Source organism: Biomphalaria glabrata, chromosome 5 (genome assembly GCF_947242115.1).
Source record: "Biomphalaria glabrata chromosome 5, xgBioGlab47.1, whole genome shotgun sequence".
NCBI lineage: Eukaryota > Metazoa > Mollusca > Gastropoda > Planorbidae > Biomphalaria > Biomphalaria glabrata.
The window spans coordinates 3,220,169-3,235,650 of NC_074715.1; the positions used below are offsets into that span (position 1 = coordinate 3,220,169).

The 15,482-nt window shown below is 35.0% G+C and overlaps 1 protein-coding gene across 3 annotated transcripts; it reads left to right on the top strand.

Moving 5' to 3' along the window:
- Window positions 1-3,943: 3,943 nt before the first annotated feature.
- On the top strand, window positions 3,944-15,482 carry LOC106076992 (uncharacterized). 3 transcript variants are annotated; one of them, XM_056030270.1, is made up of 7 exons: window positions 3,944-4,165; window positions 5,615-5,752; window positions 7,996-8,175; window positions 10,304-10,489; window positions 12,580-12,807; window positions 14,044-14,265; window positions 15,000-15,478. In XM_056030270.1, the coding sequence occupies exons 1-7, from the start codon at window positions 4,105-4,107 to the stop codon at window positions 15,137-15,139; spliced, it is 1,155 nt and encodes a 384-aa protein (XP_055886245.1). In that variant the 5' UTR covers window positions 3,944-4,104; the 3' UTR covers window positions 15,140-15,478. The 3 variants fall into 3 exon arrangements, with proteins under 3 accessions (XP_055886245.1, XP_055886246.1, XP_055886247.1); XM_056030271.1 differs by having other exon boundaries at window positions 14,047-14,265; XM_056030272.1 differs by lacking the exon at window positions 7,996-8,175 and having other exon boundaries at window positions 15,000-15,482.

Genomic DNA, 15,482 nt, shown 5'->3' on the forward strand with positions numbered 1-15,482 from the left:
TCCTAGCATGTGGGACGAGGAATGTGCCTTTATCTTTGTGTCTTTCTGAGTATTTTATTAAATTTTGTTTTTGTATTTGAAGATTATGGTTCAGTGTTTTATGTATGATTGCTACTTTACTTTTGAGTCTTCTATCCTGAAGGCTTTCTAAAGTTAGTGATTTTACTAAAGGTGTTACTCTAGTCGAATGTGAATATTCGTTTGTTATGAATCTCACTGCTCTATTTTGTGTCTGTTCTAGTTTTTTTTATGTTTTCTTGAGCTGAAGGGTCCCAAACAGAGGATGCATATTCTATTATTGGCCTAACAAAGGTTAAATAACATTTTTGTTTTATGTTCTTATTTGATGTATAGAATTTTTTTTAATAAACCCTAATGCTTCGTTTGAATTTTTGATAGCTTCATCAATATGGGGATTCCATGACAGTTTTTCATTTATTATAACACCTAGGTATTTTGCGTTTTTAGTCTGTGTTACTGGTTTAAAATGAATAAGATAAGTGAAATTAATTTGTTTTAGTTTTTTTGTTACTCTAAACAACTGACATTTTTCTGGGTGGAAAGACATGCTCCAATTTGATTCCCATTTCTGTAATTCATCTAATTCTCTTTGTAAAATTTCTGTATCTTGTATTGTTTTTATTGTTCTATATATTATGCAATCGTCTGCGAATAATCTGACTTTTGTTCCTGAACTAATGCAGTTTGGTAAATCATTTATGTAAATTAAAAATAGTAGTGGACCTAAGACTGTTCCTTGAGGTACGCCTGAGTTTACTGTTATTGGTGTTGATTTAGAACCATTTATTATTACAGTTTGTTCTCTCCCTATCAGAAAATCTTTAATCCACTGATGCAATGGACCATTAATGCCGAAATATTTTAATTTTTTTAGCAAAATATGGTGATGAACTTTGTCAAAAGTCTTGGAAGGGGTCAGAACCGTGGAAAATGTTCTTTTTGTAATGATACCTGAGTTGTCTTCCTTTTATGAAGGTGTTTTCACTGTCTTTGTACGATTAAAGATGTTTCGTTTTATCTTTTTTTTTTTTTTAAATTGATATTTCTATTCCCTTATCAAAGTTCCATCAAAGTTCCACGAAAAGAGAAAAGACGCTATTAGTTGTGTGTGGCCTGTCTCTCCTTCCGTTTTTCTGTCCGTCCCGTTTAGATCTCAGAAAATAGAAGAGAAAATAAAAAATCAGACATCATGATATTTTAGATCATTCAAAGTTCTGATGCAACGGCTACCTTTTCCTTTTCCGAAAATGAACCTTCTCATTTTTAAAACTATATATGAAAGCAGATTTTTCAACAAAAAAAAAAAACACCACTTTTAAATGAAAAACTTCGGGGAAGGTATGTCCTGTGAAAATGCCAAAGACTTCTTCATTAATAAATCAAGCTTTATTTATAGATTCGCGCATTGCTACATATATATCAATGGATCATTCTAAAATATATTTTCAATTTATTAACGAACACATTAAATAGAATACTGATTCGAATGTTGTTTTTAGAAAAGAATTTTGATACGAACTTCGTTTTAGTTATAAGTTTAAAAAATAGCCCACTCATTTTATAGCACGCAGTTATTACATATCGTCATTATAGGGGTCTACTTACAATCTACTTAGACTAAATAGGGCTATATCTAGATATATTTTTAATATATATATATCTAATAAATGTATTAATAATTTGAACAAAATGCTAATCATTAAGGCAATAACTTATCTTCTGCTGTTAGGGGTGCAAATGTATTTATTATTAAGTCTATGAAAATGAAAAAAAAAAACAGGCGTAGCGCCATTTAAAAGAGAAGATAACATAATACATAATGATTTGAAACTAAAGCTAACATCTTAAACCAATAATTTGCATCAGCTTTCTCAGCCCCAGGAGACAAAGACATATTACTGAATTTGAACCAAGTAGACAACATAGAAGATATAGTAGTACAAGAAAATGGATTCCAAAAACTATTAGCTAACACCAAACCAAATAAAGCGTCTGGACCTGATGGTATTCCAGCTAGATTACTCAAAGAACTAAGCAATGAGCTAGCACCAGTGTTCAAAAATACTTTTTCATGTATCTCTTAACCAGGGCAAAGTACCAAGGGACTGGAAACAAGCTAATGTCACCCCCCCCCCCATAAAAAAAACTGACCCAGGAAACTACAGACCAGTATCCCTTACCAGCATCACATGTAAAGTCCTAGAACACATAATAGGTAGCAACATCATAAACCACTTAGACAAACATAATGTCCTTACTCCATATCAACATGGCTTTAGAAAATATAGATTATGTAAAACACAACTAATAGGACTAATTGATGATTTTGCAAAAGATTTAGATAGTTATGAACAAATAGATGCTATCTTACTAGATTTTTCCAAGGCTTTTGACAAAGTTCACCACCATGTGATCGAAAGCCTGCGTGTACGAGTGACAGTGTGTAGGAAAGCGGCAGTTCAAGACCGGAGAGCGTCGAGACCGGGACTGTTAGTCGGCCATGAAGTCGGTCCTGGTTGAGTCCTCAGGTGTTGATGTACAAGTCCAGAAAGAGAGACAGTAGAGTTTTGTACGGTGATGTACAGAGTGACATTTTAGTTGTTGTGTTTGATGCCAATTGTCTAGTATTGGCTGTTATCTACTTATTCACTCATTATTAAAGTACCCGATATTGTGGAGCTCTTGTTGTCAAGTTCTTGATGTGTTGATGTATTGTGTTGTGTTTAGCAGTGTTTACAGAAGGCCGGAGTAGGAGAGAGAATCGTAACAATATATATTAATAGTCAGCCAAAGACAGTTTCTAAATTCTGAAAAAAAGTATAAACCTAAACCTGAAGAATCCTTTAATAAATGTTCCCTTTCAGATCTTGTGGTCCATAGTGCAGATGATGTAAAGGTCATCTGTTTCTGTTGCCTACGGTTTCTGTTGCCTACTGTTAACAAGGCTGTCATGTGACCAGCATAACGACCAACCGCCTTTACTTTTCTCTAACTAATGTCAGGTACCCATCAGAGGCGCCCGAAGATCCCGAGATTAAAAATCCCAGTCTTCACCAGGATTCGAACTTCGGTCCCCGGTTCGGAAGCCAAGCGCTTTACCGCTCAGCCACAGCACCTCCCCTTAAAAAAAACAAACTTTTATTTCTGAGACTAGGAATCACTTTGATACTATACACACTACTTAAAGGCACAATAAAATTCAATTTAAATTTTTTTACTCTTGTCGTTGCACTATTTCAAGACTCAATATCCTTCCTTTAAATACTAACTTCCCCCCCCCCCCATTGTAGTAACAATTGATTTATTTTTAGAGCGTATGAAAAATACCATTAACGTTTTGAATAAATTTATCATTACTTGTCAACAACAGACAACCATGACCTTGCGCTACAAATAATCTAAAAATAAACTTAATGCAATAGCTGCTGTACGTTACGTGACAACTAGGTATAATAAGATCATCCTGCTGCTATATTGTTACTCCACTCTAATTAATTGTACTTCTCCAAAAATGTAACAAAAGGATGTTTTGTATATTTTGAATTATTAAAATTAAAACAGAATAGATTCATTTAACATATAAGTAACTTGAAACAGATTGAAACAAAATGAAAAAAAAAAAAAAAAAAGCAAGCGATGCCGGGTTATATTATAGTTATTATAATTTAAAAGGTATTGTCTTACTTTCTGATGAATGCAGTATTTTATTTGATCAAAGCAAACCCAGACAAATTCTGCCGAGGGACTAAGTCTTCGTCTTCTGCCCTTACGAGATTTCTGGTAAGGTAATCATTTAGAATCAACTCTTTTAATAAACAGTCCAAAGTACTGCAGATACACACTGAATTACGAAAACGGCTGCTATTTTAAGCTTATTTTATTTAACATGCAACTGTATAAAGTGCAATTTGAAAGAAATGTTTTATTCAAACCAAACGTGTGCACTAGAGAAGTCGTGTGTCTCTTTTTCAAAACTGCGTATTGCTTTCTTTATTTATTTTAAAGCACGCGACTAGAGGGTTGTTCGGCATTCGTTTGAAATAAGAAAGAGATGGAGTGGAAAGACCTATAGATCTGGACTACATGGGGTTCTTATCTAACTATGTAGTGTGTTTTGTTGTATGGATGCGCTTAAACTTTTTAGGTAAGATTGTTTAACTTAAATAATTTTTATATATAATAATAATAATCTTTATTGTCCGTACGGAAATTTGTCTTACAATTTGTGCATTACACCAAACAAAAAACATTATAACTATAAGAAACCAAAGTGTACATTCACACCAGACTCACTCATAATTTACATGTGACAAAGTTTATACCAGATTGTTCTTATTTAATGATTTGATTGCCAGGGGAACAAAAGAGTGTTTGTGTCTGTTTGTCTTTGCTATCGGTGTCTTGTATCTCTTTTGTGATGGTAAAATCACAAAATTCTGACACAAATGGTGATTCTCTATTTCGAGGATCTTGTTAGCTTTTTTATAGATATGTTTTACAAGATTTTATGAATATAAAACAACGCTTTCATAGCAAAGATTTAACTAAAAAAAAAAAGCATCAGGTTAAAATAGGTTAAGACTGATTTAGCTTTGATAGATACAGCAAACCTTTTTTTTTTCTTTTTTTTTGTTTGTTGCTTGTAAAATGTTTTACATGTTTCGGATGTTCCTTCAGAGTTGAAGATAGTTTACTTCCTAGTTCAAACCTCCCGCAGGACGACGGGGGATGGGAGCGGGCAGGGTTTGAACCCGGGACCATCGACAGTCCAGCGCGCATTTCTATCAATATTTAGCTACATTCAAAAAGGGTTAAAATTAAAAAAAAAAAGGTTTCCAATTAATAAAATTAAAATTATAGTTCTTTTTATTCATAGAGAACAAACGGGGATAACTAAGGAGGCTACTAAAATGAACGGCCAAAATTATGAGAGTGTGTATTTGTCGGGGCGGGTTATGATGCAGGTGTTTCCAAATGAAGTTAAAATTATATATGGGAGAAATAACGATGGGTGTTCCTGAGAGAGAGAGAGAGAGAGAGAGAGAGAGAGGGAGGGGGAAAGAGAGAGCAGGTCGGGAAATTTCATTGAAGTAAAGGAAAGATCACTCTAATATTTCTGTCTATTTTTGTTTATATATTTCAGGAGCTTTGTATGAGTTTTCTATACTTAATAATTATTTCCGGATATTTCCAGAACTTTTTCGTATATTTTGCAATTTCATAAATTATACAATGATTTAATCATGGTTTAATTCAATAATTTATAGACCTAGAATTAGCGCGGGTCCTATGAAAGTGCGGGGCCCACTGCGGTCGCATAAGTGCGGAACCCAGTGCGGTCACCAAAGGCCAGCCCTGCAAAATAGCGGCGTATTCCACACCGCCGGTAGACTAGTATACTCTAATTCTTGGGCTAAAAACTCGTTAAAATGTGGCCCGTTTATCAAAATAATAAAAAAAAATGAAAGCTTTAATAAACAATATAAAGCCTGGGAATAAATAATTGGGCGTAACCGGATTTGTACTGCTAGTATTTCAATAGAGAGTAAAGGTCATGTATTATTAGAAAGCTATTTTTATTGTTTATTACTAGCGTCTCAATGCCCTGACGGCTGGTTCGGTTACAAGTGTCAGTTCATGTGCCACTGTGACAAAAATTCAAAGTGCGACAGTGATGGTCAGTGTCCAACAAAATGTAACGCTGGCTGGTTCGGCCAGAAGTGTCAGTACGGTAAGAAAGTATACAAAATGTTCAGCTTATTTTTACAAAGCTTATATCAACTCACTCTGTGAGACACACTGACAGTCTGGCTAAAAGTTTATATCTCCGACACCCAATCTCGAATCAAGCTGACATTTTGCACAATTATTTCTTTTACCTGATAACACAAATTCGAAAAAAAAAATTACCAATTAGTTAATGAACTCTTGGTTTATTACTTTATTTGTTTCTCAAACAAGGGAATGAAATAGTACTTGACTGAATGGTAGTATAAACTGAATTAGTGCCTTTTATATTAGACAGCCGTTTTGGGCTTAGTAAACACAAACATGAAATAGAAACAATAGAGAACTATACAACCTTCCATGTTCATAGACTCTTCGCTAGCAGAGCTGTTACAGCGTTAGCAAGAGAAAGCTTCAGCCGTGAGTAAGAAGTCAAGTCGTTCTACTTTATTTTGTTATTATTTTTATGAATGCTTTTTAAAATTGTTAGTCTAGATCAGTGATTCCCAAAGTGGTCTATATAGACCCCCAGGGGTCTATGAAGACTTCCAAGGGGTCTACGAAAGTCAAAAAATAAATTGGGGTCTATGATATGTCCATGGGGGTTTACGATAATAGATTTCATTTAAGCAGGTCATGACTTTAATTTTCTCATTCCATTAATGTAATTATTTCATACACTAGGCTATAGGGCCTATATGATTTGCACATTAGTTATTCCTTTAAATATTTATTCTGCTAATCAAATGAAATTATTGTTGTATTTCAAGATATTTAAATACATCAATTTTGTCTGCGTGTAAGAAATGTAGATTGTACAGCGTTAATTCTTTAAAATTGTTATTCAGTCCTTCCTTGTCAAACAAGCGGTTGTCTAAGTGACTTTTTATGATGACATGAAACTAATACGCTGGAGAATCATTTGAGACAATACCACCCTGATAAAAAGATTAAGGTTTGAAAAAGTCTCAAAGACCCACACAATCTATTTTTAACATCGTTCAGAGAAGATGTTGGTTTGTGGGCGTCTTAAAAGAATTTTTTTTACTTATAACCAAATACGGAAAACACTATAGATAATACATTGATTTTACCAGCTGTTGAAGTAGTTTTAAAAACCTGTTTACACAGACCTACATCTTATATTATTAAACACATTTTTTAACAACATAACAATTCAAGGGTACATCTGTGGTATGAGTTATAACAGTATAAGCTTTTCATGTAATTCTTGGCAAATGACATACACAGTTTTAGGATTAGCATGTTGCAGGCTCTGACAGTGTGTATCACTGTGTGCTGCAAACAACCTTAAGGTTGCCGGCACCTTATTTTTCCTTAGCGTTGACCGACGAAACCTGTCCCATGTTAGGGTACAGCTGCACAGCAGCAGAGATTTGAATTCAGTTTTCCTTCTGCTAGGTGGGTTGCAAGCAAAGGCTAACGATTCTCTGTCGCCCAAAGCTGACTGGTTTAGGCTCCAATTACTTGCCATTGCCCATTCTCCTGTTAATGAAAACTGTTCCGCGGTTCCAAAATTTGAGCCAGAAATGAAAGATAAAGAAATACACGAGAAACTGCTCTTTGCGAAAACCTTTGCAATGAAACTTAAGGCAAATTAATAAATTAACTAATATTAAATGTTTGAAGGACTACTTCATAGGACAACAAATTCCTTTATGAAACATAATATCCGTAGCAACGAATGATGAAACTGCCAAAAAATCAAATATCCAGTGTATTTGGTGATTCCAGTGATACATATTGTTATTTTAATTGATTGGATAGATCTCTTATAACTAAAATGTAGCTTTGAATGACTTGTCCACTCTTCCACTCACAACAGTTCACAAGTTATATAAGACGCAGGGGGTCTACCCAAAACCAGAAAACATGTCAAGGGGTCTACGAGACAAAAAAGTTTGGGAACCACTGGTCTAGATCTTTAAAAAAAATATTAAATAATTGATTCAAACTAATTGATACAAGTACACTTAAATTTTTTGGCTTTTCTTGTTTTATGTCATATTAAATCATAACTTATAATATTTCATGATATTCAGTAGTATGTCATATAGTACGTTATAATTCATAACATTAGTACAACATCGTTGAATGTCTTACATTCTTGTGTAATTATTATGTTACTAACTACATTAAATAACCAGTTACCTACATCTTTTGCTTTCATTCTAATTGCACTCTCAGTTAATGACTATATTTTCATTATGATAACACATTTCTCAGAGGACCTGGCAACTGTAGATGGCGCACTCATCTCGACGTCTGCTGGCTCCGGTTCTACGTCATGGTTGACTGATCGAGACGTAACGACATGCAATGAAGATCCGGGTCTCGACACTATTACAGTGCAATGGGAATTATCTTTTCCTTTTACCTGGTTAAGACTACAAGCTAAAAATGCATGTAAATATATTCATATTTGCCAATGTTTATATCTGTCATATAAACCTAAACCCTCGTTTTCTATTTTGACAATTCCTCTATTTAGGTCTATCCTTCTGACTTGGACACGATTCTCGAAAAATGTCTCTAACGATTTTTTTAGAAATTTGTTTTTTGATGATTTTTGAAAGAAAAAAATTAATAGCTTATCGGCCACACTTGGAAAACTCTAGTTTGAATGTTATAGTTTTTCAAAGAAAAAAAAAAAGTTAAATGTGACTAGAGCACTAGAACATCTTTATCTTGAACACATTACGCCTTCGGGTATTTCAGCATGAAGGCTCTATTCATAGACATAAATAAATATAGATAAATATAGATTGGCCGATAAAAGAGTTTTATGAAACGAAAATTTGTGACTTGCAATTTTGTGTACTTTATTCTACAGCATTTATGAGCAGTGTAGTTTTGTTTAATCTCTAAGACTGAAGATCATGCAACTTTTCAGAATTCGGAAATCCGACAACAATAGATATGCATGTTTTCTAGTTACATGAAGTTATTTCCTTTTTCCAGTTTATATTTATTTATGTATATGGCCCTATTCATTCAAGAACTTAATGAATTTTTGTTCAGAAACGTTTTGCGTACCGTATTCTTTGTCTAGTATTAATGTTCAAGATCATTAATTTGTTTAACTTTTGAATGATAGAAAGCTCACATTCAGAAAACCCTGAAGACTTCTAAGTCTGAGATAAATAGTTTTTAGTACTTCAGCCATATTTTTTAGTTATATTAATTTATACTCTCATAAGGGGATACGGGATACGTGTCCTGACCAGCGCAAGCGTCGGACTATAAGAATTCCATCATTACTGTCCATACCGGCATTCGCAAAAAAATCGCAGTTTATAGTACTGTCTTGCCACCGTATGTCCATGGTGGAGTCCGTATATATTGTTATGACATGATTAGAATTTAGTTATTTGTTTCGGGAATAAGGGGAAAGTTTTACTTAGCGACAAGTGACGTGACAGATCTTTAAAAAACAAGAGCGCTCTAGGCGACGCTTTAGAATCAAGACGTTTTCTTATTGACAGCAAGAATAAGAAGAATTATATAGACGGCTTGTAATAAAGGACATCGGACTGTTCCCGTATTCAGTATTAAAAGTATTTGTTGTTTTAACACCAGCGTCGACTCTAATGATCGACTGTTGGCCTTTCGTCGGTGTTATCTGTTCCAGTATTGATTTCAGTGTTACCTCCAGTTGGATTTACTTACGTTGATGATTTTCAAGTACTAAACACCGCGGAAGAGCTTAACAGTGCATGGTGGAGTGCAAACATCTTTGCTGAAAGCGTTCAAGGAGTCTTAGCTGCTTCTGTTCAGTACCCATGTTTTAGTTGACTCAGACCCATAGAGAGGGGTTGGAAATTGATAGGCTGATAGAGTGACACGAGTCACGTGACTACTTATCAAGTGGACTCGAGTTTTTATCCCGACTCGAGCAGAGTTATGTTTGCTGAGCGTTTAAAGGCAGGACGGAAACCTGCTTCCAGGTACCAAGGTGGTGCGCAAATGTTTAATTAGGTCTATTGATTCATTAAAACCTGTTCATGTGTGCAAAGAAATGTTTGAGTGACAGTAAAGTTCTGTAAGTCAGCCCCTGTCGGCTTTAGGAGCTACCCATGCATGGACAAGGGTTCGGGAGTCAACCTTGAGGAAAAATTTAAGCGCTTGGCTTCTGAACCGAGGTCCAGCGTTCAAATCCAAGTGAAGACAAGGATTTCGGGATCATCGGGCGCCTCTGAGTCCACCCAGCTCTAATGGATACCTGGCATTAGTTATGGAAAAGTAAAGACAGTTGGTCCTTGTTCTGGCCACATGACGCCCTCGTTTACAATAGGCCCGCAGAAATAGAAAATCTTACATCATCTGCCCTATAGACCACAAGGTCTGAAAGGGTAACTTTTTTAATTCGACAATATCAACTGCCCAGGCTTTTATCTCATTCATATCACATATGACATAATCCATATTCGCTTCGCATTTAAAACAGGCCGTATCAAGGCATAATCATCGCATAATTGCGAATATACCTATAGTCTAGATTTACTGAATTTTTCTCTTTTATATCTTTCCACAGCTAATTTGGAACTAAATTTTGTATTTACAACAAGCTTAAACAAATCGTACAGCTGTATACACAAAAGACTAGCCAAAGTTGACACAGCCACAGTTGACTACAGATTTGCCATCAACGAAACTGTAATACAAATGACAGTCACAGGGCCTAGTATCGAGATGTTATGTTCTTTATATATCAGTGGAGGTATGCATGTCTAAAATGCTCTATACCAAAAGATTAAAATAAAATTATTTTTACTTGTTTAGATCAGTGATGCCCAACCACACTCTTCCTCGGGCCATTTTCATATTCAACACTTGTGTCGCGGGCCACATCAACAAAAAGATACAGAAGCAAAATGTAATTAACCTGAAACTATTAGAAAGTAGAAACCGTGGATCTAGTACCCGTAGATTAACATTAGTACCCGTTGTTTAACAATAAAAGATACCCGTAGTTTAATAATCTTTTTATTCGCGGCTCAAATCAAGAATGCCGATTATATGTTGTTGTTCTTTTTAAAACTGCCACACTTTCTTTACGAAACAAACTTGTTCACTTTTTTATAATAATGCGCAAACAAGTAAAGATCCGTTCACTTTTACTTGTAGATTCTAGCGTCCCATCTCATAAATGTGGGGTTTTTTTTCCTTATCACCTTTTTCAAGGAAAAAATGCACTTCAATTTCAGATCTAAACATCTATTGACAATCTATTGACTGGCAACACAATCGCAGACTCTTTGGCCTACCAGGGAGGGCAAATTCCACCCACTGAACAGGCTGTAAGCTTTCATTAAGCTCTGGCTATAATTAAAAAAAAAACAGAAATGGAAAAGTGGTTTGAGTGCTGGGACAAGTCCCGAAAAGCCCGTGGAGTCTAGGAGCGCATGAGGCGTCCTGAACGCACTTCCCCGTGGTGGAGGCTGTCCAGGCCTGAGCAAGCTATTAAAGCACAGTGCAGGATAGGCCACTTTCCTGTTGGCTCATATTTCTCGGGGCTATGGCCAAATTTTGATTCACGGTGCCCGCGCTGCGGGGAAGAAGAGGAAACCGTGCCTCATATTCTGTTTGACTGCCCCAGAGTCCAGAGTTGCTGATCTCCGTCTAGACAGGACTGGGAGACCAAAAAATCTCGACCTGTATGGCGACATTTATGCACTACGCAAGACAGCAGGGTTTCTGTCCAGAGCTTTTGCAAGAGAGGATTTGAGCCTCTCAAGCCTTCACTCTAATGGAGTTTAACGATGATGATGATGATGATGATGATGATGATGATTGACACTATATTTTATCGTTATAACTTTCGTGTTGGGGAGAATGTGGGTAATAGTGTATATGTATAGTCAGCCGACACAAATCGCCCCCAGCGCTAGAAGAGTGGTCAACCGTGACAAGTAGTGAACCGGGGACTAATGAAACGACAGTCCAGAGCGCATTCCACATGATGTCAAAAATAAATTACCTGAGTGAGGGAGGTGAAAAGGGATACTAGAATTCACGGGTTAAAAGCAGATGCGTATTTAAGACAGTAAAATAAACGTGATGTTCATAAACAAAGTAACAAATACTAACATTTACTGCTTAAAAGAATGCTAGAGAAGCTTCATTGGAAGAAAAATAAAAACTGCAACTATTTGTGTTTACAATATTCAATAAATATCAAGGAAACAAATCTACGGACATAGCCTGTCGCTGATTGTTTTAAACCCTAACCTTAACCCTCAAACAATTCAATAGCTGATTTTACTTTTTGATAACATGGGCAATTTGTTTAGGAGTCTTTAAACTTCTTTTGAGCAAATTGATAGCGTTTAAATAAGTTTTTAAAAAATTCAGAAAATAAAATAATTTCTTTTTTTAAAAGTTTCTGTGTATACATCAGCTTCTGCTATTGTCTCTCTATTTTAATATGATAATAATTATAACATCGGAACATTTGCAATGCAAGAGCAGAAGTTCATAGGAACTAGAATTCAACCACTAAATGAGATTGTGACCGAGCCGCGATGACATGGAAGCGCAAATAGGGACGTCCTCGTAAAACATGGCGACACACCTTAATGGAGAATATCAGAGCAGTGGACACCAGGTGGGAATACGCTTAAGACATTGCAGTGACAGATTTTTATGGAGACCGCTTGCCGCCAATGTGCTGAACGGCACTGGAGGATCTACGTCTAAGTAAATAAGTGACAGATAGAAAGAGAAAGAGAGAAAAAGATTGAAAAGAAAGAGAGATCTATTCATGCATGTCTTTTCTAAACTATATTACAATTTTTTTATGGCTTTAAGGTCGCAACGTTGCTTTAAAACAAACGGCAGATCAGACAGGAACCTATTCGGAGGGCAATATTTGGTATCGAGCCTCCTTGGCCGTGGACGGTAATACCAACTCTGTCTTTTACAACAAGACTTGCTCTCATACAACGGACAAGCTAGCACAAAGTGTTTACCCAGCTAGCTGGACATTGACACTGGACACCGTGAAAGTGATCAACAGGATTACAATATACAACAGAGGTAGAGTTCTTTATGTTATTATAGAGTCACTTTTCTTCGATAAAACTTTATTAATGGGTGTTTCTTAGGACAATCACTAGTTAATCAAATTATTTATTATTGTAAAAACAAGCAAAATATTTTTAAAGAATCCTTTTAAAAACAAACGACACAAGGGTAAGAACTCTGCACATGCGAAAATATATCACAATAATGTAGAAGTTATCTCCCTTGTCCAATATCAAACGAAGAATTTATTACCAATATATGGACTCATCCAATATAACAAGTTGAAGATAAGAGTTCTAAATCGGTTCTGCACCAGAAGTCAAGGTCTAGTGTTAGATCTAGATGTAAATATAATGAAAATACCATGAATAATTACACAAGTATAGGTATATTGCCGATACCCGAATAGGTAAAATCGTTCGTTCAAGCAGTGACGGTGTTAAAATCATGGATTTGATACAGATTCGAACAATTTTATTTTTTTTAGATTTAACTTTTTATTATATATTAAGTTTTATAATGAGGAACTTATATTGTATTGATTATTTTATTTTTACTGTTTTTCTGTTGTTTTTTTTTTTTTTGTTTTTTTTTAGAAATGTAAGCATCAAGTGCTTGGCTTATGGACCTAGAGTCCTGGGTTCGAATCTTGGCGACGACTATGATTTTTATTTTTGGGATGCTTAGGACGCCTCTAAGTCCACTTTACTCTAATATACTTGACTTTATGTGGGGGAACGTTAACGCGGTTGATCGTTGTGCTGGCGACATGGCACCCTTCTCGCCGTACGTCAAAGAAACAGATGACCTTTACATCATCTGCCCTATAGACCACAGAATCAGATGACCTTTACATCATCTGCCCTATAGGCCACAGAATCAGATGACCTTTACATCATCTGCCCTATAGGCCACAGAATCAGATGACCTTTACATCATCTGCCCTATAGGCCACAGAATCAGATGACCTTTACATCAACTGCCCTATAGGCCACAGAATCAGATGACATTTACATCATCTGCCCTATAGGCCACAGAATCAGATGACCTTTACATCATCTGCCCTATAGACCACAGAAACAGAGGACCTTTACATCATCTGCCCTATAGACCACAAGGTCTGAAAGGAGAACTAAGCAGGAATTGTATATCTCAATCGCAGACACAGAACAAACTGTGATTAACTTGCTAATGAAGATTTCTTCTAAATGCATCTCAAATAATTTGTTGTTTTTTTTCCATTTTCAGCAGACAGTTTCAGTTATAGACTGTCCAGATTTAAACTTGAAACACTTGACACTAACAACCACACTGTGTGGGCATTCGATGATCCAGCTAAAGTATTGCGTGTCTATGCGTTAAACATAATGCAGCAGAAACCTGTCAAGACAATTCGAATCTCAGCCACATGGAATGATTCTTATTATCATTTTCCTATACTCACCTTATGTGAAGTATTAGTATTTGGAGGTATGCATTTTTCGTTTAAAAATTGCAAGGTTAAAATGGGGCCAAAAAAAAGCAATGTAAAAAAAAATCTTATTTACGAAATTTGATTTTTACAAAGCTTATATCAACTGTCTCTGTCTGTCTGTCTATTAGTCTGTCTGTCTGTCTATTAGTCTGTCTGTCTAGCAAAAATTGTGCACACGTTATTTCTCCCACATCCATTCTCGGATCAAGTTGAAACTTTGCATTGGCGTAGACAAAATATAAATCAATAAAATGTAACCAATCAGTCAATTAATTACTGGTAATTAACTATTTTGTTTGATACCAACAAAGAAAACTAATCCTCTAGCATTCAAAGATATGGCTACATGTGCATACATGTTTAAAGCTATTAAGAAAAAGTGCCTCACTTATTAATTATGATCAAGGTTCACAGTCAGCAATAAACAATTAACAACCATTAGTGTCATGGCGGAGAATGATACTTTATTATATTGAACGCGTGCACCTTTGCGCACCATAATACAATTTTCCATATATTTAATTATGAATAGATACATTACAAAATTAATTACATGAAGAATCTAGACCAATACACTTCATATATACTTTGTATATATATATATATATATATATATATATATATATATATATATATATATATATATATATATATATATATATATATATATATATATATATATATATATATATATATATATATATATATTATGCTTTTTTTAAATATTTAGACTGTGAACTAGGCACCTGGGGACTATCGTGTGTCAATCCATGCCCCGCAGAATGTAGGAACTCTTGCCAGCAGGACAAAGGAACGTGTTATGAAGATGGATACCTAGATCTACCTGGTTGTAAAACAGGCGAGTTATGAAAATAATGTTTAAATCAGAAACAAAAAAAATATTTTTCTTTTGAAATCTTTGTATCAGAGATTATTTTATTGGATTTTTTAATTGCATGGGGATTTATCAAGTGAAGATTTAATTATAATAAGTTCTGTAATATAGCCTTACTCAAATATATATATATACACAAATTATATTAAGCAAAAGTCACATATTACCATTTTTGATATATGTGTGTTATATGTGGATTTAACTTGTACACGTACTCTTAAATGCAAGCGTTTTGTGTTTAGCTTAATAAACATGTGGTTTTATGTTCTGTGTGTCGACTGTGTTCGTGTAGTTATTAGCGAAAAGTTTTCATGTATA

Excerpts from the sequence above, each read along its gene's own strand:
- LOC106076992 (XM_056030270.1), top strand. The coding sequence starts at position 4,105 with ATGGGGTTCTTATCTAACTATGTAGTGTGTTTTGTTGTATGGATGCGC. Across the intron at positions 10,490-12,579 it reads TTCTTTATATATCAGTGGAG|GTCGCAACGTTGCTTTAAAA; the intron begins GTATGCATGTCT and ends TATGGCTTTAAG. Across the intron at positions 12,808-14,043 it reads GATTACAATATACAACAGAG|CAGACAGTTTCAGTTATAGA; the intron begins GTAGAGTTCTTT and ends TTCCATTTTCAG.